This window comes from Ischnura elegans, chromosome 2, assembly GCF_921293095.1.
Source record: "Ischnura elegans chromosome 2, ioIscEleg1.1, whole genome shotgun sequence".
Classification (NCBI taxonomy): Eukaryota; Metazoa; Arthropoda; class Insecta; order Odonata; family Coenagrionidae; genus Ischnura; species Ischnura elegans.
In genome coordinates, this window is record NC_060247.1 from 119,081,572 (window position 1) to 119,106,867 (window position 25,296).

Sequence of the window (25,296 nt, forward strand, 5' to 3'; positions counted from 1 at the left end):
GTCATTAAAGAAATTTCTACTCAGGCTAGTTTTTAGTACGATGTTCGCCTTACTTGGCTGAATTTTCTTCGACTTGGGATGATACGAAACATTCGTAGGAAACGCATGCTCATCTTCGCTCATTGTTGTATCTTGGACACGTCTCGGCACCAATTTTTATTCCGCCCATAATTCATTCCGCAATGAATGATTTTGTGTACTCACCTGTCTTCGCCAAATGGCAGATCGATCAAGCTATCTCGAACTTTTCCTTTACGCACAAAAGAAGTCGAAATCGCACGTTATAGCTATCGATTCCTCTTGCGACTGAAGTTCGCGAAAACGACGTATAGGAAGAGACTAGGGTGTGAATATTGCATGCCTTAACGTGCGCTATTGTGTTGGACAGGCTTGCTTTGGACGTGTGCTATGGAAATGGAAGATTAATTCCCTCTACTGTTTGACACCATTCGTAATTCTCTGGATTAACTCTTTTGCGCTGAATTTAATTGCTTGGACCTTTTCTTTATTATCTTAGGTATTTAAAAAAACTCTATTAGTTTTTCTTATACGCAAATATTTTTTCAACAAAGAATATTTTTCCGTAACATCCAGTCGTCGGAATCCCACCTTATGGCTATTGATTCCACGTGCCCCTGAAGTTTGCAAAAACGACGTATAAGAAGAGACTAGGGTGTAAATATTGTATGTCGTAACGTGCGCTATTGTGTTGGACTGGTTTGCTTTGAAAGTGTGCTATGAAAATGGAAGATTGATTCCCTCTACTGTTGGACACCATTCGTGATCCTCCGGGCGTGCACTAAAATGACTTGCATGACCCTTATTTTTATTATCCCAGGTATTCCGGTCAGAGACTCCAATTATTGAAAAAATGGGTTTAGATATATGGAACATTCTGCCAGGATAATGGATCTAGCCATGGTGACGCCCTAATGGGCTAGTTTACGATTATTTTGTTATTTTTGATTGCGATCGAAAAATAGATATACCCGTATTTTTCCGTCTTTAGAGCCGTCGCCTACTTCTTAAGCCATTCGATTAAATTTTATTCAACTGACCTACATTGTAGGAAATTATTATTTATATAAATGTCAGTATTTTTTAAAACTTGTGTCATTTGAATAAAATTTTCTGTTAATATTTTCTAGTTGTGTTTCGATAATTTCTTCTTCTTCTTAGTTCATCGCCGGATAACTTAAAATTTATTAAACTGGATTTACACGTGATGGATTTTCCTTGTTGCCAGAAGTGAAAACAGTATACATTTCATAATTAATTACACCAGAAAAATTTGTATTTGAAATAAAGAGATGCAACTGTAATTTCAAAACCCTTTCTTAAAATACGAAACATCTTCGGAAAGTGAAATTTAAAATTTTCGATGCCACAAACTAAAATGCATTAACATTGAAAATATAATGAATGTATGAAGTAATTCTACGTGATTTTATCGAACATGAACTAGATTTCGTCGTTGATTTGCAAATTCAAATATATGCTTTTAGCATATTACAATTTTAGTGAGAAGTACTAAGTTTAGAGGAAAAAGGACGAAATATATGACATTGGTGGCTTAGGGCCTTTAGAGAGAAAGGGAGTTGAGAGTAGCTCTGAAATTAAAATCTGAATCCCTGAAGCGAAGTAAAAAATAAGTATCACATGAACAAATGAAACTATATTTATGTAAAAAATTAGCCAGCATTCATTGGATGTCTGTTGGTATATCTGCAATATCTCCCAATAAAACTGATACCGCCGTTCTTCAGAAAGTTAATGTTTGGGTGCCTATATCTAGAGAGCGGTGAATGAAAATGACCATTGGCTTCGCATTGGTTCTTAATTACTCAATTAATGCGAAGTATCACTCATTTAATGCGTTAGGTAAAACGGAGTATCAAAAAAAAAAAGAATAAGCAACAAATACTTCACTAGCCGCGAGACAATCTGCGATCCTCGGAATTAATGCAGAGAAAGGATAAGATGAAGACATATGGTTATTTCATGACACAATCAATGTTACGTCTATTCTCCTTTCGTAGTAAGGGCAGTTTAAAGAGTTTTTATGCGGAAATAAGGATTCTCTGCTTAATCTAAATCAGTCCTAAGAACAAACATGTGAAGAAAGAGATTTTTGAATTTATGTTCTTCCATTGCTCTTGTCCTCTTCCCTCGCGTGCCTTCTTGAAATTCAAAATGCGACGTGTTATTGTTTCGAACGAAGTGAGCTCCGAGGGACATTTGGCTACAGGCTCTCAAATTGGCGTAATACATGTATTGATAGTGATCTTGGTAATTCTAAATTCTCTGTGCTTGGCTTTTATGAGCTCAAGTCAGTATTTTCAAGGCTTTTAAAAATGCCCTCGTCCTTTCAAATTGGTATGTTTTGTCGCTGGTATAGTACCTGCTAATACGCTTTTTATTATATATTTCCACTGCTTATACTGCTTCTTGTTCAACGCAGAACCTTTTTTTTTACTGATAAGAGAAAATAATGGGACCGCTTCCGAATAAAGAAATTTCACGATTTTAGTATTATTCTCCCAATTTGTATTTTTTTAAATATCTTTTTCCATCGTGCTTCTAACCTTGCATGAATTTATTATGGGAATTAAAAACCATTGTAAAGTTATGACATGATTGTATAATACTTTTTTGTTGATACTCATGCGTAATATTTTTATGGCCGTGTGGTACGCATGTGGGTATTTTTCACCCCCTGCCAAACATCCTAGAGGTGTGGGTAAACTCCTCTCGGGATTTCCACCGGGTTAAATTTATCCGGTGGGGATCCCGAGAAGAGTTTACCCACTTCTTTCCCCGGGAAAGTATCAAATCATACCCTTGAGATGGTGCGCAGGGTATCATGTAGATGCACAATGGTTTACAAAAGTTTCTTCTACAAATTGAGCAGCGCCACTTTCGCCGCAGTTTGGAAATTGAATTTCGATATTTTCTATGGTACCAGTAGGAGGGAAATGCGAACAGCATTCCCATATCCTGCAATATTTTTATTGCAATATCATTTTAACAGTCAACGAACGTAAAACATTAAAAAGATCTGCCGCTATGCCACTAAAAATAATGCCACTCAAATATAGTGTCACTAAATCAAAATTCAGTTTGATTTGGTGACACTAGAAGACTGGTTTTCTTTCTGGAAGATATTTTATATGTTATACGTTCGTTAACTCTCATCATAAGGATACTGCGTTAATTGTATGAAAATAAACTTCAATGGGTCGGTCAATTTGCGAGAGAAAATAAATTGAAATTCTGGACTTGTATTTATCTTCCAGCATGAGCTGCATAACTCATGTCACATGTCCCGCATACATTACCCCTTCGTGATGTAGTAATAACAAAATTGCAGGAGATGGGAATGTTGTTCAAATATCCTTCCTACTGGTACAATAGAAAATACCGAAATTCAATTTCCAAACTGCGGCAAAAGATGCGCCGATCAATTTGTGAATGAACTTTAGGAAACCACTGTACATACCACACAGGTGTGGGTTTTATTCCTATGTAGATACGTTCTCTTGCCTTAACGAAGTGCTTCAACTCTCAATCTCCGCGTTGTTTAGGAAAATGCTTGGAAAAGAAATAAAAAAGAATTCGATTGGATAACAGATGAGAGTCGCATTTTGTTGGCAGGAGGGTAGAAGCGAGTTTCCGTACTCCCACGTGGTTCGCGTTCACTTTTATTTCGAGCGCGGAAGAATCGACGTCACACCATCCGTTCGTACTGTGGGAATCACTTCCCACGCCGCCGGTCACAGTTAATAGCTGCCCCTCGTCACCAGCTGAGGGACACCTCCCTCCCACCTCACTCAAGATGTTGCGAGATGATGAGGAAATGTGTTCTTTATTCATCCTCTTGTGTTCCCGGTCTGCTTTTTTTGTTTTTCGCATTCTTAATAAACGTATCGCTCATTCCGCTTTATGAATTCATTGTCACGAGGTTATGGCGACTGCCATTTGGGATCGAAATCCTCCTCATTGATTTCATGCAAACAGGGACGACAATAAACTCCAAAAGATATTGTGAATCATTGACTAAACTCCGGCGAGCTATCCAGAATCGCCGAAGAGGACGACTGACGGAGGGTGCAGTGCTTCTTCACGACAACGCTAGACCACACGCCGCTCGTCAAACTCCGGAGCTTTTGGAGAAATTCGGGTGGACTGTTATGCCCCATCCCCCGTACAGCCCGGACTTAGCCCCTAGCGATTATGACCTCTTCCCCAAGCTAAAGGAACACTTACGCGGCAAACGCTTCAAGAGCGACGATGAAGTCCAGACAGAGGTCACACGCTTCCTCAACGGATTGGCGGGAGACTACTTTAACTTAGGGATACAAAAGCTGGAGCACCGTCTTCAAAAGTGTCTCGAAAAAAATGGAGACTACATTGAAAAAGAGGCAAAAGTGTAAGCTTTCCAACGATATAAAAATGTATAACAATTAATTTTTTTTCTATTTGTAAAAAATATGGGAACCTTACTTTTGGTGCAACCCTCGTAAATTCACAAAGAAAAGCCCTAAGATAGGACATCCAAATTGCAATTTACGTCAAATGGAAAATGTCTCCGAAATCGACTTTTCGATTGCCGTAAGCAATCGTCAAACGGGAGGATATCATGTGTTAACCCGTCGAAGGCTTGACTGAGAAAGATGGAATTCATTTTGTTTAATTTGGTGGAATACAATAATGAAAAATTGATCTTACTGGCAATTTTCACCAAATGTAAATATGATACTGGCGGTTTCGATGTTCTACATCGTCTTAAGGTAATAAATAGAATACCTAACATCCATTTTAATAGCAAATGCATGGTGGGAAAAGAATTCATGGGTGGAGGTGGGATTTGGGGCGAGGTGAATATTTATTGTTTTTACCCATTACCACCCGCCCCCATGTATTTTGGTGTAAACATGGATGTTGAGTGTTCTCTCAGCCATTACGGTATGTAGTGCATAGAAATCGGTCGTATTAAATGCATATATATGTGGAATTTTTTCGGTTTTATTATTATTTGATAGGGCTAAGAAAACTGTTAGCCTAGATGGCTAACTCATATTTCTAAAGAGACTCCTTTATAATGTCCATTTACCTGTTCCCCTTCCTGTTGATGCTTGCGTAAGAGAATCGAAAAATCTCTTTAGAGATATTTTCCTTCCGACTTTAATTAGGATTTGGATTTCCTGTCTTCGGACTTATTTTTTTAACGAATCATTCTCTTTAGCCTAGCTCAACTTACTTTTTGCGTTCATTTCCCGGTTTTCAGAAAATTCATGTATACTTCACGCAACAAACATGACAATATAATTTAGGCAATAAAAACGATAATATAATAACGCATACAATATAATTTAGGCAATAACGCGAACATACTTTTGAATGAAGTTTATTGTATTGAATACGTCATAAGCATCGTTCTCACAATCAAAGTCTTGCTGTCGTCCTTTGAAAAGAGGGCTCACCTCTGTACTGCGGATGACTTTCAACTAGTGTTGAAACGTTGACAAAATGGAAATTTTAACCAGGTGTAACGGAGAAGACCATGCAGACACAAGTCATAATGCTTCTAATCGTTAACCCAAAAATGGAGCGATAACCTTGCAAGATTTCCTGTCCTCTTATGTCTTCGCGTGACCCTTGACCTCGACCTTACTTCCACGGAACATCATCTCCCGAAATCCTTCGCATCTACATTTTCTCCCCTCTGTGACGTCATCTAAGAGGAGTGGGATGGGTAGCGAGGACGTTTTCGGGATGTTGGTCACGAAGGTAGATTGTCTGGATTAATAAAAGAGAGGAGAACGAATGGATGGAAGTCACTGCACGATATCACCGTGAAAACCATTAAAAATATTGCAGAAGACGGCTCCCAGACAATTTGTACCCCTTAGTACATGCAGGATAATGTCGTGTTCAACCCTTATATCAATTCATGAGGATACCCACTAGATGGAAATTTGTAAAAAGTTCCATTTTGAATTGAGAATTGCCTAATATATCACTTGTGCTAACTTCAATCTATACTTGAAGTGCAAAAATATGTTTCGAACGTGAATGCAATATTTTTGCTTGCTTTTATATCAAAGTCACGGCGGCAGGGTTATCCACATTTGTATTACTGCATTTTTCTTTGAGTAAATGATAATACTTTTGTCAGTACCCGAGAACCTATGCCACTGGCCATCGTGATTAAACACTGCGATTTACGTAACATTAGGGTTAAAAAATAATTTCACCAGAAGACCTTTTTTCGTGTACACGGTAGACAAGTGGAAACGTTTTGGTGAATATCATATTCATTTTCTTGAACTGACACGAATTGGAATTAGAAATACCTTCATACATATTCGTCTCTAATCCATTGTATTTTTTTCCTTCAGAGCATAAGATAACTGTTGTTGCCGCTAAAAAGATCCATGTACTTACTTTTATCGTTTTACCCATTCTTCTATGGCCATGGAAACCAAAGATCATTTTTGATTTTATCTTCCTATAGGTCTTATACGATTAGGTGTACCATTAAAAAACCTGTTTTATCATGCTGGTGTTAATAAAACCGTCTTATCAAAATCTAGCCCTGCTGTCTTAAAAGTTTGCTTTTTATTTTTTATTTCTTTTAATTATGTCCCATTCACTGTAACTCTCTTTCAGTTCTATATTTTTTCTAATTCTCCAAATTCCTGCTTCATAAATAGATACAATTATTTTCCGTTGAACTAAGGAAAAATTACAGATATACTTTTCAAGTCTTGCGTAATTTTTTTAACATTTTATTTAAGATTCAATTTTAATTATAATTAAGTACTCAGTTAATTATATCCAGTATAATATAGTAACATTTCCTCAAAATTTATGAATATTACAAACAGTAAATTCCTTCCGCGCATCGCATTGAAATTTGCTCTACTACACGTACTGAGCAGTCTACATATTGTATGATCTTAGGTTTTCCCGGCGTATCAGGTGCAGAAAAGTTTCTCGGGTTTTCCATCGGTTGATGTTTTCCATGTCTCCCACAGAGGCATAGAAAACATCAACCGGTGGAAAATCCGAAACTTTTCTGCATTCTAAATATTGATTATAATATAACATTTAAATATCTGTTAAAGTTACATTCCTCGAGAACATTTAATATTCTGTTTTTCAATGAAACAGGATGACAAAGGAAAGTGGTTTATGGGGTAAACAGAGATACAATTGGTCCAGAGCCCAGGTCAATGCCAAAAATATTAGGAAAAATACTTTAAAAAGAAATTTAATGGGCCAATGTCACAGTAAAAAGGTAGGCTTTTTTTAAATTTTTGGGGTAAACCCCTCCAGCAATGCTTGAATTGAGAGCTGGATTCTGATTGTAATAGTTTGAAACAACAAAACTGCTGGAAGATAAGGTCGCAACTCTGCGCCATACTGTCGCTTAGCTTATCATAGTTTCTCCTGTTAGTAAAACTCCTAAAGTTGGCTATCAATGGTTATATAATGTAGTAATTTTTTAATGGTCACCTTACGGGTTATAAGGCATTGTATGCGTCAATACCGCTGCCTTGATTGATAAACTGTAGAGGGTGTAGTAGTCGCAGGAAAAGATATTCTATGGAGGATAGGGACTTTACAAGGCTATCATTCCATTTTTGATTTAACGATTAAATGTATAACCTTCTGTTGCTTTCAATTATATATGGTCTTGCTCCTTGTCTCGGTAGAATGTCTTTCTGACCTCGAAAATTTCTGTTTTCTTGTTCGGGAAAGACGCAAAACAGTTCTTATCATCAAGTACCCAATACTCTGCATCTGAATCAATGAAGTTATCTAAACCGAGCCCTTCATTACGTGCCTGTTTAGATTTTGATCTGCGCGCGTGTCTGAATTACATTCGTCGTTCATCGGAAAAAGACGCGTTGAATTTGTATTCCCTTTTAACATGCTCATGATGCAGTCTTTTGTATGGGATCAAGAGTAATTAATTCGCTCTTCGTTTTCGCTCCAACTAAGTCGCGGCCGATTGTATTAAAGTGCAAGAACAATGTCTGTTAGACTCCGCAATTCCCGGCTCCTTCGTATTACGTCAGCGAACTGAATGTGCTTGGAATAAATTATTTTTTTTAAGATCACTCTCTCAGACAGTGATTTTATCTGAATGTTAGTTAAGGTAGGTGGAGGCAGAGCTCTCCCTAGTGCAGGAGCACATTTAGGTGGTTGTTTTTTTGGGGGGGATTGGTTGGTGGTTCATTACTTTTACGTAGGTGGTATGCAATACCTCTCAGCAATAATGCGTCTGAATTCTAGCATGTGAAGACAAGACAAGAAGCTTTTATTTGTTTTCATTTATTTAAATCATTTTTCACATACAGCCTTGACGCCAATTTAAAGTGAGAATTTTTACAAAAAACATGGAAGGAGACAAAATACATTAGCAGTATAAGAACTAACAAAGAAAAAAACAGGGAAGAGAATAATGGAACGTCTATCGGGAAGAACAGTTGAATCTAAGAACAATTAAATTTATTGTGAACGGATAGTTTCAGGTGTCAATTTGTGGAACTTGGAACTCATCTTGAATAACTTTAAACTTTGTATTTTCCACATAATACTTTAATTTATTTCTTTACCGTCACTGTTTCGTTGCCAAGGCGTCATCCTCACGTGCATATTGCAGGAAAATGTCCACTTGCATAAAAATAAATCTGTGAGGGAGGCGTCTTTTATCTTGATCCGAATTTCCCCCGTTTTTTTTTTATAATTGGACATTTTTCTGTAATATGAACCTGAGGATACCGTCGTGGCGTCGAAACTATGATCGAAGAGAAATAAATGCTTCGTGGAAAACACAATATCTATATTAATGAAATCCATCATATTCACTGTTAACCACCTTAAGACTTGTATTATTGCCGTTTAAAATTGTTGAAAGATTTGTTAAGATGTTTTAATATAAAGCCTTTTCATTCATTTCCTAAATTGCCGAGGCATGGAAAAAATTGTTTTAGAATAACGGTGTCGGAGTAAAAAGGGATTCATGTTTGATAATTGATGTTTACGTGGAGACTGTTTAAGTAATAAAACGATTATCTGTTGAGAAATGGGGGATGGATTTACGCAGAAGGCAAATTTTCTGATCGTTATACGTACGGTGAGTCATCCTCCTTCATCTGATATCGAAATAAAGGAAAAAGTGACGCAAGAATTTAAAAATATATGTGTTATTATTCCTCAAGAGAACGTTCGTTCAACTGAGGATCCAGTTCATATTAATTTATATTGTTTAGCATTATCATGGGATTGATATCGAGCTTAAGGATGATGTTCTGATAATAGAGGTCGCATGATTTTTAAGGAAGTTGCACCCAAATAAATGCGGTGGCACTTAGATAAAATTTTGAAAGATAGCTTCCAATTGTCATATCGTGGAATTTCAAAGTCATTCAGAGGCTCTAGGTTTCCAACAACTTGTTCACTTGTAATTATGCAAACACTCATAGAATCAAAGGTAAAACTTAATGTCGTACAGCAAGTGCAAGCAAACAACAAGATACGTTATTGGATCCAAAATCGATGCAATAGCAGTCGCTCAAAGGTGGGAAACTGGATTTTGCGTTAAAAAACGGCTTCCTTATCGAGAAAAATAGCATAAAATAATAAATAATGGATTCTAAAATAGTAACTGGCTTCTTAGAAATTCTCAGTTTCTGTTGAAAATTTTCTTTGTTTCCTTGTGGGGACTTCTAGGCATCCGAAATTGGAGTATCTTGATTTTTTTTATTACAGCCAGTAGTTAAAGGAATTTCAAATATGGAGATAATTTAGTACGGTATTTTCCATGTTTACTATAAACTTTTCTTCCACTTGCAAGCAACTTCAGCGGTAGAACTTAAGGAAACAATTTTTTTTTCGAATTGTATAATAGTTATCTTTCAACCTGGAGATGTGTGCTGGTAGACCAGTTTTTGGTGAATAATTATGTTTTTATTATGTTTTCAATTTCTTTTTTGAATCTCATTGATACCCATGCAGCTAAGAGATTATTATTGGGTGAATACTGACTTATTTAATTGCAAACATTTTTTATTCATTGACTAAATTTGTATACTTTTGGATTTTCTCTTTCCGTGGACTCAACGTTGTGATTCAGTGACACTGCTATATCAACTATATTTGATTTTTGTTCTGATTTGTTGATCAACAAAATATCAGGTCTATTGTGAACTATGAATTAGTATGTGAGTATCGTTCCGTCACAGTATAGAATATGTGTATTAGTTTCTAGTGCTACAGGTGGTTGATATTTGTTATATGGTGGGGTATTTTTTAAAAGGTCCTAAGTAGTGACCATGGTCTGGCGGATAATTTGTGCCTACTGGTTTTGTCTGAGCAGCCTGAAGTTATATGCTCTTTGGACTCACCGGCTTGCCCACATTTTCCACATTTGTAAACCATTTCTAGTATCTAGATGCTTTTTTCGTAATTGTGACTTCGTAATTATTATTATGATAATATAATCTTCACTACTCCATGGCATGGAGAAGCCCACGTAGACGTTGTAATTGAACACTCTGGTTTATCACTTAGCCATTTTTCCAGTACATTTTTTATTCTTGTAGTGCTCACCTAGCAGGTTCTACTTGGCAACGTATTAAAATATTTTATTGCACCCTTTTTATAATTTGATATAAATTTATGAATTCATTATTTTTTGTTTCTCCCTGAAAGTATCTTGCCTATCAAACCAATTGCTCTGATGTTAGTAGTCGTTGTGTAAGAGTACGTTCTTTCTCGAGTAATGCATGGGCTCTTATATTACGCAATGGGGAACGTGGTAGTCTAGTGGGAATAGGAATTCCCTGCTGGTCGGGATGTCCCGCGTTCAAATCCCGGGTGATGCTTTCGGACATCCCCAAACGAAATTCTCGAAGTGTGAGATGGCCCAGGGAATGGGACGGGCCTCCCTACCCTGAATGTGTGAAATTTTCACGCCTGTGGCTTACGTAGAGGTGAGCTCCACCCTCACCAATGCGAACTAACCTTTTTTTTCAATGAGTAATATTACGCTATTTGCCTCTACTTAAAAAAGGCGAGTAAATCCTTAGTATCCTTCAATAAAAACGCAGGGATATGTGGCGCATCGTTTTGTAGTGTGAATCGGTCGCTAAGCACCCGATAAACAAGATTTGTGTGAGTCTTTGTTGCGTGTTGGTCGCAACGCTTCTTCTTCATCGCCCGAAACTGCTCAAAGAAATCTTGGGAGACTCCCCAGTCGATTTTCTTGCACTGCACGCGATCCTCTAACCGATAAAAATAACTGAAAAAGTACTAATTTCTCTTGCGGAAGCCACTGCGGCTTCCTTATTCATCGTTAACTGCCATCGGCCAGGATCCCTCCGCGGTGATTGAAATGACTGCGGAATCGGAAGAAACCTTTTAATCGATTGATTTGGAAATTAATGCTTTTTTCTCCTTAAAAGTTCGCTTCCTTATTGTGAAGGCTAGTTTTTAGATGTCTCGTCCTATGTTTTTTATCTTACCCGCACGTCTGGAGCTACTGTTGTATTCTGAATCAAAACTGTACTTTTCTTCAACCCCACTTGATCATGACGGGTAATTCGTACTTTAGATACCGGTTATTTCGGCCTTCAAATGTTCAGCCTGAATCGCTCGATCATTGTTCCCCGTACCTTCTACATCTACAGAATATCCTACGAGCCACCTCTAGGGTGTTTGGCAGGGGGATCAATCACCAGCATGCAATTGGACTCCCACATGCACACCACTAGAGTCCAAAAAAACGTCACGCATACTAACAAATTATACTACCATATACTGTTATAAACAATAATAAAATTAAGAAACGTGCATTAAGTTTTACATAGGTTAGTAGGCTACACTACAAGTCATCTAATCTATTTATGAGTTCCATCGCTGCCGTTATAATCTCTTATTGATCGTGGAAAAAAGACATTCTGAATCTGTCTATTCTACAGTCTATCTCTCTTATTTTATTTACATGATCTGATCTTTCGTAGTATGCTGGCGTCCGTAAGATATGACTAACTTCGTCAAAAAAGACACTGCTCTTGAATTTAGGTAAAAGGGTTAGTCTATTTTTCAATCTACGGTCTCACTTCCGAATGATAGCTCCAGCGATCGCGCTAATGATGGCGGAAAAATGACCTTTTCTCGAAATTATTACCCGCGATGGCTCCAGGGATGGAAAACCCGTCCCTTTTCATTCCTTCGGCACGTCTTTTATCCGTCGCTGAAACCATCGCTTGTCATCGTCTTTAAGTCAATCAGAACGCACGGCGCTAACAGCGATTGTGACGATTGCAACAGCGATTGTATTTTAATTGAACGAGAGTTGTAAACATGGAAAGTTTCGGAACAAGCTATTGAAAAGGGGACAATAGGAGTGACCGCGTGATTCACAAAATGATATATAGAGCGATCACTCTTTTTTGTCCTCGAAAACCTATCGCTAAAAAATGATTGTGTGGTTGAGGTTTTATGGTATGATTTCTCAGGGAACAAGTCTATCAAATTAATCAAAAATAAAGAAGGAAAATCATTCTGTTGACTATTTTTGCCTAAAGCTTGGATCGTTTGCTTCGGGCTTAAGGGGCGGCCGCGAATTTGGGACTATTTTAGAGAATTTCCCCATACTTTGGATGGATGTGTCGTGTGCTGCATTTAATTTCTATGTTTTTCCCATTCGATGCTTATTTGGTTCATTTTTTTCCCCGCAGGTGGCTCCTCGCCGCACATCTCGAACCACGTGAGTCCGTCGACGCCGAGCAAGGATGCGTACGGGAGTTCAGGGGTCCGCCTCCGCCACCCCCCACCCACTTCAGACAACAGGGAGACCCTGAGGAGAGTCTCTAGCTACGCACCCTCGTCCATGGCCCAGAGGTAAGTGGAATACGAGAGATACCGCGCAGGGATTCAGGGATATACCTGTGTGCCACTCACGATTCAATGACCGCGGGTATGAAATTTCCATCCTGTGATTCAGCCCAACAGCCAGTTAACATAAACAATGATATTTTTCGCATTTATTTGCGTTGTTGGTGTTAAGTGTTCTTTGTGTGAGAAAAGAAAACCAACATTTTTCGACTTGACTACTAAATAATAATAATTTTGTATAAAATGTAGGCGGAGTAATAGATTGCTTTTCAGTAAATATTTATAAAATAGCAGTTGCATTTTTTTCAATGTCGTTTTATAATACTTTCAATTACAAAACCGGTGTTTTTTCCTGTTTTTTTTTCTAATTTCTTTATATCTAATTTCGCTAATAGAAAAAGCCATTCTAATTCCGAAAACCAGGAAAGACCATAATTTTTCTTTAAATTGGTTTAGTTTACATGTAATGACCCATTCTTAATAACCGTCGAAAGCAACCCATTCGGACTCGTCCCTGGCCTTTCTTTCCGTACACCTCTCCCTCTATGATAGACTTCATCAGCTCATTATTGACGACTTTCTCGATGAAAACATAAACAATAATGGGGGACAGTTCACTCCTCTGTCTCACCCCTTTCCATATACTTACTTCTTCGCTGTTGGGTAAATATTCTATCACAGCCACTTGGTATTTACGTAAACTATTTGCATGGTTGTGTGTTCGTGTCCTTAGCACTCTCCTAGTTTCTGATCTGACCGCGTGTCGTTGTTCTGAGTGCTTGGTCTGTGTCTGGCGAACAAGTGCGTTTCTGATTAAGACTAGGATGAGTGCTGCATGCGTAGCGTGCGTGCCACACACCCTGGTGGTGCTTTGCACGGTACCTCGTAGAGCTAGATGTACATATAGATAAACTTATGTACTTATACTTCTATCTTTGTTGAGAAAAACTTTAGTAATTATTGTAATTCCGGCTTTGAACTTACAAAATCCTGCACAGTTGCCCAAGCCCCTTCCCCTGGCTACGTTTCTGGAGACTATTCATGAATGTTGTAATGTTTACATATCTTTTTTTTGTATTTGTGTTACCACACACCTTGGTGGTGGATTGCATGGTGCCTCGTAGAGGTAGATGTGCATGTTTATATATCACATACTATTTATTCTTCCATCATTGCAGAGAAAATATATAGTAATTATTAACTTTCGGGGTCGGCAGCGATTCTTCCGGGTTTCCTTCCGCGTTTTTCCATCTTTTTGGAAAATATTTCGTCAACGTTCCAGTTGGCTTCCTCAGGTTCATTGAAGTGTCGATGCAAAAATTTGGTCCTACTTATATACACCCTGTTTGGCGAAATATTGTCCAGTAAAATGGATAAACGCGGAAGCGAACCCGGAAGAATCACTGCATATCGTCATAATCTACTTGGAAAACTATAAACTTCCGGCTTTAAAATTACCGACCCTGTACAATACTTTATTTCCCCCGGCCCTTGCCTTCTTGTTTGGACACCATGTCAAGGAGTAATTTTTTTGCTTATATATTTTTTTGTATTTGTGTTGCAGGCGCGCCGTGCGCTACCAGTCCACTGGCTCCCTGCACTCGGCTGACAGCCAGCAGAGTTCGGCGAGCGCCTCCCCGGCTCCCTCCCCCTCTCCGACGCATACTCCCGCGGCCCGCGCCTCGCCCTCGCTCCGCCAGCAGGGCTACCACCACCAGCGGCTGCAGCCCTCGTCTCCGTCCAACCACAGCCAGCACGGCCTGCCGCCCGCCTCCTCGTCATCCTCCTCCAACCTGCACATCTCGAAGCGGTGGAGCTCCACGGGCGACTTCCAGAACATGTCCCCGGCGCACTACAACAACAGCAACAGCGGGGGAGCCTACGGGCAACAGCAGCACCATCTCCAGCACCACTTCCCCCACGCCAACATCTCACTGGCCACCAGGTGGGTACCACACGCACACTCCTGATGAAAAGGCCTACCACTCTCAAAAAATGGAAATGAAAAATGTTTCCTAAGGACATGGGCACATAATAACGTGTTCATTGATCAAAACACCGGGAATGTTAATGAAAAGTGTACGTTATTTACCATACAATAACGGCTATTACAATTTCCACCTTAATGCATTATGTTTTGGATATTTTAGGTATAATCCTGGTCATAATGTAATTATAATAGTTATAGATTTTTATAGATAATTATTATAGACTTTTTTCAATACTTAATAATTATTAAGTATCGAAAAAATCTATAACTTTGAGTCTTGTGAGACTTTAGGTACTCCCCTACCTTGGAGTAAAATAATAATAATAATAAACACACACAAGGTCCTTAGCTCTCCTAATGCGCGGGGGAGCTAAGTACCCAAGATTGTGGTAACCAGCCCCTTTGGCGGGTCCATTACTACGCGTGGTATCTCCCGGAGAGAACTGATGTCAGTAAAGTGAACTAAGTGGAAAGGCCACCTTCCACGAAGGCTCATAAACCGCCTTAAAAATAAAAATAATAATGATAAATAAAAACACAGACGCCACCAGGGCTGGTGCCCTGACATCCCCCGCCACACGCCTATTGAGGCGGCTTGCGGGGTAGTATGTAGATTTAGACAGCACCTGCATGCCTATAATATTATTACCTGAAGGTAGATTCATTAAAGTGCATAATTACGTATGGCATATTGGTCTATATGGTTATAGTGGTAGATAGTGATGGTTACGAATTCTATTAGACGCACAGTGGTCCAGAAGATCCGAAACTACGGCATAGACCCTAAAATTACTTTCATTCTGAACAGTTTGACGGTTAAGTGTTGAAAGGGAATTCGCTGCTACTTCTCTTTTGATGGTAGCTGATTACTGGGAATCCACAAGTCGATACAGGCCGATGAAAGTGTACACACTCGAGACTACCGGCGTATTCCAAGTAAGTAGCCTCCACTTCGGAGGACAATATAATCACTGCTATTACTCCTACTTGAGTTCTGTAACCTGGCAGCAAAATAAATTAATAATTATTAAAATATTTCGGAAAAAACACGTTATTTTCGTCTGTGAATTAACTTTCAACTATAACATGAGAACGTATAGTACGGACTGTGTAATGTGAACAGCCGGGAATAACGCCGTACGGTTTTACGTACGTCTTTTTTGCAAAAAAAAAAACTATTTCAGGCTGTTCTTCAAAGCTTAACCTCTAAAATTTATGTGTGATACCGTGCAGAATTTTGCAGATGCGGAAGTTATTCTTGGTGAATGATGGCGGTATCCAACCCTGCTCCCGCTTAAGCCGTAAATTGAGTGTAGCTATTGGTAGGAACTTGGAACAAGGAGTCTAGTAGTATGTAGCTGATACCCCCATCTCGGAAAATCATCAGGATTCATTTGTTGAATTTGAAAAATTTATTGAAAAAATCTTCTTATCTCGGTCAAATTTCCAGGTTAGAAATTTTCAGGATAACTCAAGCAGAATATCATATTTTTAATGTTCGAAAAAAAATATTTTTATTTTTAATTGCAATTAAAGTAAAGTATTCATTCAGAATAAGGTCAAATTCTTAATGAATACTTTACTTTGGTAGCAATTGTTTACCGTGCTGCACTTTTCGGCATTCTGGACCACTGTGCGTCGGTTAAGTAGTTATAGTAACGAGTAGTGCACTATGAATATTATTATTTATAATACTATGTGATATTTTTACATGATGAGATGTCCGACACCTTTTGTGAACTAAATTGCATAAAACACGTAAGGAAACCACAGCAAATACTTCAAGTACGTAGTCAATTTTGAACATCAGCAAATCAGGTGACACCTAATCTTATTGTTGAGCCCGACCAAGGCATTAAATTCAATTCAGTGTGAAGTCTGACACCTGCGAGATAAACACGCCTTGACAATGGAAAGCCAGTCGTTTTCCGAAACTTCGGCGGAAATGAAACCGATACCCTGGAGCAGACCCTGCGCAGAATTCCTAAGTATCGTTCACCGGGAAAAAAATCTATTCTATAGAGTCGTTTCATTGGTTCCAAGCCTATTTACCATTATATATATTCAAGATAATCTTTCAAAATCTTACAAACCCACTCATAGTTACCTTCAGTTCTTACCTCAGCATTGCCTTTAAACATTTTTTCGACATGTATAAAATAGAATAGCATATTTCCTATATGCTAATTTACGGTCTCTCATTATGCTGACATCATACTCACTTGCGTAGTAGCGACGGGAACCCCATCCGCGTGTCCGATGCGAAGCATTCCCACTTAAATACAGTGGTCTCGCTTTTGTTTTTCATTTTTTTTTACTCTTCACTTCCAATCGAACTAATTTCCATCTCTTTATTCTAAATTCCTCTCTTTAGTTTCCTCCTGTTTTATAGCTTGAATTTTTTTTCGCTGGTACGACACCCTTGCCAGCTTGTAAGCTGAGGCGGTATGGGTCACGAATATTGAAAAAACAGGATCCTCAAGTCGGCCTCTAAATGTTTTGTCAACCACCGCGCATTTAAATGGGTTTACAAAAGTCGCCACTCGCGTCGCTGACGGACAAAAGTGATCCTAGTTTCACGGAGCAATAAGATATAATTAGAGGAGTTAACTGAAATTTATGTGCATGATGATGTAATCTATCAAATTCATAAATTTTCAATGCTTTTCCTCGCAATTACAAACATTTTAATTCAAAATATTGGGAAAAATTAGAATCGAACCGCGCTCATCACTGCACCGCGGACATTTTTGAAAACCATTTAAAATGCGACCGAAAGGCAACAGAAATCAGCCACCTAGGCAGTGCCGCCGACTCCATGGGGCCTGAGGGATCCCAAGCCCCCTCAAAAATTCGTTATGGGTATGAGGAAAAAATTTATCAGGCTTGTCCATTTTCCCCAGTGTGTCCAGATATCGAGATTCGAGTTACCAGGGTTCTAATGTTGATCACATGACTCTTCTAAAATGCTTTAAAAAAAACTTAATACTCACTACTTATAAAATTTTCCGGCGCCAGATCCCCGGTTTGGGCCCCCCAATATTTTGTGTGAGTCGGCATACCTGCTTCTATGGGATGGAATTGGGTCTCCTCTATGCAGACCCCTTGGCAAGGGTATAACAGTAATTGAAAGAGAGCGAAGCATGTGAAAAAGCGTCCGTTTGATTATTTCTTTTCTCGTTCCACCGTCATGCCCTCTGCCCTTAGACGCGGCCGACGCTTGGCACAGGTCGCCGCGGCGCCCAACCCACCCCCCTCCCCTCCTACCCCAACCCACCCCTTACCCTTATTTGTGTGTGTGTGTGTTCCACCCTTGTGACTTGTGTCCTTCCCCCGCGTTTCCTTAACATTCGTTCGTGAGTTCGATCGAGGCCTCATTGCCCAGACAACCTGTCTCTCTTCGCTTTTACTCTCTCATTGTGTGCCACGAAGCTGTTCCGATTTCTAAGAGCTGGTTTTATAATGCCTGGTTAGTACTTACAATAAGATCATACAGCCTTCAAGGTTACCTTGTCGGTGGTTGGAAGTTCTGGTTAACTAAAAGTCTTATCTTACGCAGGAGCTAGCCAGAACTTTCAATCACCTCTTGGTGAAGTTATAAAGCTACATCATCTTACGTTTAGTGTTAACCAGACATCATAAAATTGGCCCTAAAAGAGACTGCCGACAAGATATCCTGCCTTCAGAATAAGTGATTAGTTAGAGCGTTACTTTGCGGAAGCGATACGTTTGCGATAATCATGAGTGAAATAACTTGGTTTTAGTCCGGGTCTCAACACTTGTGCTAGAGGCAGTTTTTAATATTCATCCGATCGACAAAATACCTCCCGTAATTTATAGTGTCTGTGGGACGTAGAAATACAGTACGGTTCTAAGATGGTTCTCTCCATGTCGCTCTTAAAGATATGTTCTTAATTGCTCATCCAATCCAAGCCTACAAAGTCGTAGTCTTCTAGTCTCTCTCCGGATCTCTTTAAGACTCCAGTGAGTTCTTTCCGTCTCCTCCTTAAGCCTCAATGGTTCCATCTAAGTACCCTTCCTCTTAATAGTTCCGGAATTTTGACGAGACAATCGCTTCTTCTGTCAATCCTTTCTCCGCTACATCCGCCCTCGCTAGAGAGAGAGAGAGCCGACGCCTCTCTATAGTCTTTTGTTTCCATCTCCATGGTAATCCCCTCCCTCCCTTTTATTCCTTCCTGCCCAACCTCCTTGCTCCCGATGTCCCCATGGTCGCGGGAATAATTCCCCCCCTCCAACCCTTCCCACTTGCTCAGTCAGAGAGATGGCCTCTCCTATCTACTCCCCCCCCCTCCTCCGCGCCTCGCGTCTCCGCCGCTATATACGAGTCTTTTCGCTAAATCCCTGAGGAGTTGACTTCAGACGGCCCAGTCCAATATGCGGCAGAGTTTTTCCGCTGAAAATTCAATTTGTCCAGTGCGCGCGCGGAAAGTGAGTGATTCCAGAAGGTCCGAACTCTCCCGAGGACTCCCGAGTGCGTTTATTGTTGTCAGGATCGTCCATTGTAGTTCGTGTTCCGTGGAATGATCGGTGAAGGAAAGGGAGAACAGTTAACAGAAATCGCTACAGTACTCTTTCCAACCTCGTAGGAATTAATTTCCCCGTTGCCACCACACGGCGCACGAGAGATAAAACTCCCAAGGTGTGTGCGTTTGTATGTGTGTATTTGTGTGTGTTGGGGAACGAGAGAGAGAGGGCATTGGCGATCGATAATATCGGAGTTTTCTCTTCCTTCCGGATAGGAGAGGATTATCGTCAATCGGGTGCCGAGAGTGATTCCGTGTGGGTGCAACTTTTCCGTCCCGGACTCTGTCTCTCTGTCGACTTGAAAAGTTTTTCATTCAAGTTTCGGACTGTCAAAGTGTCTCGAACGTGTGGAATTTTAATTTTTTTCGACTTGCCTGGACGGGTGCCGAACGATTCTCCAAGTGTGAGTCCAAACGCGTCTCTCCGGCTCATCCGTCAAGGCTTAAGTCTCAGGTGCGCCTATCACGACTTTTAAAACTTTTTATTCAAGTTTCGGACTCAGTAAGTGTCTCAAACGTGTGGTATTATAATTATTTTGGACTTGCTACCATCGTTTCTCCAAGTGTGCTTCTTAAAGAGCAGAGAATACATCCCAGGAGTCTCAAACGCGTCTGTCTCTCTCTGGGTCATCCTCAAGGGTTTTCGGTTGGAAAGTTTCGAGACTTTTTTTTAGTGATTTAAGACTTTTTGAATTTGGAAGTTTTTCGATTTGGTGATTGGGAATATGGCGAAGGAGGCTGTGAACTTGGCGAACTCGAGGAGGAGTCGGACGAAGAAAGTGAATCCACTGGGCCCAAGGTAATTATGTCCATTCGTCTAACTATTCTTATCCGATAGACTTGTGTATTCACGTAGATTCGATTCAGTACGGACGACGTTTATTATCGTGTTCCTTCTCTAGTTAAAATATTTTCGTGATTTCCCTATCCACGCAGAATTCAGACCTTCTGAAGGTAGATAGGTAGCTACTGCACAGTACAGTTAGGGAATTTATTCATGCGATCTTGCTGCAATGTCTTTAACATTCCCCACGGTTTATGTCACATTCCAAGGGAGAGACAGTTCATCCGTGTTGCTGCCGAAAGGATTGGTTGTGGGCAGTGGTGGATCCAGGGGAGGAACAAGGGGGGGCTAAGTGGGGGTAATCTTCGTGCAGTAGTGGGGGTCCGAAAACTATTACCATTCTATCAAGTGTAAATTGGAATATATATTGGGGGGGCAATAGCCCCATAGATCCGCCACTGGTTGTGGAAACCATTCAATTATCGACGATTTTTAGACGTAATTGTGAATTTTGTTCCCTCTATTGATGGGATTAGTCAAACAAAAAGTAATAAAAATCTTTCAGTGATATAGTCATTAATGATATTAGCTGTTTATGCTTTTTGGAAGAAAAAAGTCAGCGGAACTGCGCAGGTGAGGGAGTTTTTTCCATAAAAAGAAGAATCTACTTAAAGCTGAAAATGCAAGCATAAAAGTGAGGAAAAAATTCATCAGATGCTACAAATGGAGCATGTTACTCTGTAGGAGCGAGGCTTGGACGTTGGAAGGTGCAGAGAAGTCAATGAGAGGAATCATTCGAAACAGTGGCGCAGCGAGAAGGGGGTTTTGAGGGATAAACCCCCCCCCCCCCCCATCAGAGCTCTGAGAAATTCATAAGTTAAATCCATTTTACGTAATTGGATCAGTATTACTTATAGCATAGTGTTAGGATTAATGAAATATCCCTCAGAAAGCCGTAAAACTCGCCAGTTTGAACCAATTCATAAATATTTTCTGGAGGAGGGCCCCCGCAACTCCCGCTTACCCTGGTGGGCATGCAATACCCCCACACCCCAAAATATTAGTTGCTCCTAAAACTCCCCCTAGCCTTAACTCTTAGCTGCGCCCCTGATTCGAAATGCTGTGTTACCGAGGAATGATTCAGATTAAATGGATAGGTCGACTAAGTAATGAGGAAGTACTGAGAAGATTGGAAGAAAACCTTGAGGAGAAGACGGAACAACTTAGTTGGCCGCATTATGAGGAATTAGGGCTGATAAAAACAATAGTAGATGGACGGGTGAAAGGGAAGAAGGGCAAGGGACGACCCCGAATGTGTTACATAGGACAGGTTATAAATGATGTAAAACAGAAGACATACGTCGCTATGAAAATACAAGCAGATAGGAGATGAAGTGAAGGAACGGAGAGCTGCGTCAAACCAATCTTAGGATAGATGACTTACGATAATGTTGATTTTTTTTCAAAATACCCGCGTCTTCATGTTCCATTTCAAAAAGACACTTTTATTCCTAAATCGATAGACCACAGATGTCATGCATATTGACCGCAAAAAGTTAAACAGTCGGAGATTAGGTGGTATCTTTAGAAAAAAAAGAGTGACTTCCATCTAAATATCTACCAAATACTAGGTGTGGTATTTGTGGCATCTCTTTGACTGATGACTCCCGCTTTCATCGTCGCAGCAACTGTAAGTGGTCAAAAACCTCGCAGTAATAGAGAGGGAGGGGAAGTTTTACCTTAAATTCTCAACTATTATGGGCACGCATGACGTGATCTCCCTGTAACGTTTTTCCTAAGTACGCAAGACGTCGTTTTTTTTTATTCAAGGTCCCCCCCCCCCCCCACACACATAAATTTTCCCTCCAAACCTGTTGTCTACGTTTCTCATCAAAAATCTATCTAACATCTCTCACCATGTCCAGCACTTTATCGCTCCTCTTCGTATGCATGTTCTTATTTTCAAAATTGTCTATGTCGTTAGATACGCGTTGTACTTAAAGGTGAAGGAGTGAAAAGAGGAATAACATTAAGCTTTACATTAGGCATTTGTTTTATTTTACCCCTACCCAATTGAAGAAACGAGAATTTGAATGGTCCCGAGAATGTGAGTGGCATTAGTTAAGGATCTACTGGTGTCTTGTACGTAGTACTTAGTTGCACGTTTTACTTTACATTTTGGAGGTATACGGAAAACAGTGAAAGGTGAGTCTGCGCGTAATATATGAGTGGGCGTTGTAATTGTTAAATTAAGATATTTTTTGCGAAAAGTGGTTGTTTTTTTCCTTGTCCATTATTTGCGTTATCTTAACTGACCACCGGAGTTTTTAGATAGATATGAAAAGTAAGTGATTCCGTCAACTTGGAGCTCGATGATATCTCAACAATAAAATTGTCAAATGAACGTAATATACCTGTTCGTTGATCAGAGGATAGCCTTTTGACATGCGTCAAATGCGACATGTTTTATGGTCCGTTGAAAGTGCTTCACTTCATTTCGATAAATATCGTATTAACTATTGTTTTGATGTCGGGCAAAATGAAGCTACTGAAATGTTACTGAATGAATGTGCCGTGCGAATTAGTTTTTCCTCATCTCACAATTTATTATATTTCCTAATATTGTCTTTTAATGTTTCCTTAGAGATGGAGCTCATTTTTATAAATTATATTACTTAATTTTGAGGCTGAAGTTTTGAAAAAGGTTGAACTGAATTTTTGAAAGCCATTCATCGAATTCTCGGAAATTATTAATTGCCTAAAAGGCCTTTTTAGACGGAACACAACTTCGTAATAAGTGGGTTCCACTGTAGGTATATATTATTTTTGCGGAAATGCTCGACAAAAATATTCTTTGAGCTAGTTTTCAAACAACGTTTTTATAGGAAACACTCATCAATTTCGAGTTATTAGTAGTATAGTTAAGGGTTTCCATTCATTTTTAACCGTCAAATATATGTTTCAATCTCTTTCAGGAAATTTATTTTTCCAATCTGATATAAGTGCGTTGCACGATAAGAAGTATATGTTTCAATTTTCCTCGTATTAACTCGGTGAATAATCTCTTTAAGGTTCACTCTGACTTAATATGTGTTCACAAAGCCTTCCGTTTAACGTTTGAATTGGGAGTGAAATCATCGCCTTCAATTATTTTTATCTTTCACTATTCATCCATTTTCCGAATATTTTTACGTCAACTTCTGCGTATATTTGGTTTATCATTTTATCGGGTCAATATCTTTATATCAGTGGAAAGCCTTGATACGTGGGAAGATTGAGATAACCAATACATTTAAGCTACTGTTCTTTGCTTAACAAATATTCTTGGTGATGACGATGATTCATAATTACCTATCTGGTCAAATCCTTGGGATTAATTTTATTTTTTTGGTATCGTGTGCAATGTAAATTTTCCGATTTCAGAAAAGTTGTTGTTTACTGGAGGAGATATATCTTAAAAGATTCTGCAATTGTCGTGATGTGTGTTGTTTTCTCACGTTACACATGGTGATTCTTACAAAATTATTGCATAACTAACTAATATGAGAAATATATTATTGTAAAATACCATTCGTTCTATTTGCTTTTCTGGAATCTATATTTTGGTTTCCTTTCATAATTGAAATTATTACTTTTCAAATCATTTTTTTCATTTAACGTTGAAGACTCTGTTAATATAGCAATTATTAAATTAATAACTGGTTGTCCTAAAGTTTTGCAATTATAAAACTTAACGATATAAATTGTTTTTTTTTAAATAATGAATGAACTTGGTAATAGATTCCAATAGATAGATTTGTGCACGTTTCTTTTTTTTGTTGAAGTATAGATAGCTGACATGAGTGTAAATTGAGTACATTTTTGTGCACTTTTCTAGCTTGGGTGGTAATAATGTTTGTGCATAGAAATTTTTCATTTTTTGCTATTATATTGCACGCAGAGATATGCATTGCCTGCTTTCAAAGCTTAAGCCTGAATCATGCGAACATTTTTCACGTATACAAGTTCGGGGATGGCGTCAATGACAGCTAAAATGATGACTCTCGGATGTTATGATTTCCGGAGATGGCAGCAATGATAGGGATCATCGCCCCTAATGTAGAAAATGATGGCTTATAGCAATACTTTTTCCTATCATTGAAAAGCATAAATGAAATGATCAATGGACTTCTACGTACCTATAAGATGATCATGTTACCATAAATATGTTGCCGTAACTTTTTCCAGCACTGAGCGAGTACATGAAATATGGCAGCAGCCAATCAGCGCGTAGGAGACCTAATGCGTATAAGTCAAATAAGTCATTGCAATATTTCCTCTGAATATTATTTCACAGAACGTGTTTCGTTGTTACGACTACAATCACAACTTTTCGTCAACATTTCGTTGTTATAACAACTGCTGTTGTAACAACGTTACTCGCCGTAGTAAACAAAATGGACGACTCAAATGATCGTGTGGTGTAGAAAATGATGGATTATAGCAATAATTTTTCCTTTCATTGAAAAGCATAAATGAAATGATCAATGGACTTAGACGTTCCTATAAGATGATCGTGTGATTCAGGCTTTAGATTCATTAATTTGAGTCACTTTAGGCTGTGCACGAATTATGGATTGTTTATTTTCAACTTTGCATTTTGGTGTTCATGCTATGATTAAAGTTTTTTCTACCTATTTCTCTCCTTTTCTAGACTAGCTACAAAATCACTATTTAACCTCTACATGAGACCACAACAGCACAGCCAATCTCTTAAGCATGGGTATGCATTTTTCACATTATATTTTTTTACATTTTAGTTTTTTGCATGCTTGTAAAATTACATTTGTTTATTTTGAGTGTGTCTTTTTAGCTTAAGGAATGCTAGAGCCTCTTGTATGAACGGAAGGTAAGTAATTTTGCTGTTTTATTGCTGTTTCCTCTTTGAAATGCACATAAAGTGGTGTGGTTATAGTGATGGCATGAACGAGGCACACGCTTATAATAGAACTCACGCGAATTCAACTTTTTTTAATATGCCTGCAATAAATATCTTTACTACCGCATTTTAAAGAGGAAAGAACTTC

General features: G+C 39.0%; 1 protein-coding gene across 4 annotated transcripts in view; it reads left to right on the plus strand.

Moving 5' to 3' along the window:
• Positions 1–25,296, plus strand: part of LOC124154502 (echinoderm microtubule-associated protein-like 2) — a 444,841-nt gene that overhangs the window by 336,291 nt on the left and 83,254 nt on the right. For 3 of the 4 annotated variants that reach the window (XM_046528280.1, XM_046528281.1, XM_046528283.1), the window contains exons 3-5: positions 12,756–12,918; positions 14,477–14,857; positions 24,924–24,992. In XM_046528280.1, coding sequence (XP_046384236.1) covers positions 12,756–12,918; positions 14,477–14,857; positions 24,924–24,992 — 613 coding nt within the window. The remainder of the gene's footprint in view (positions 1–12,755; positions 12,919–14,476; positions 14,858–24,923; positions 24,993–25,296) is intronic. The other variant, XM_046528282.1, reaches the window with a different exon arrangement.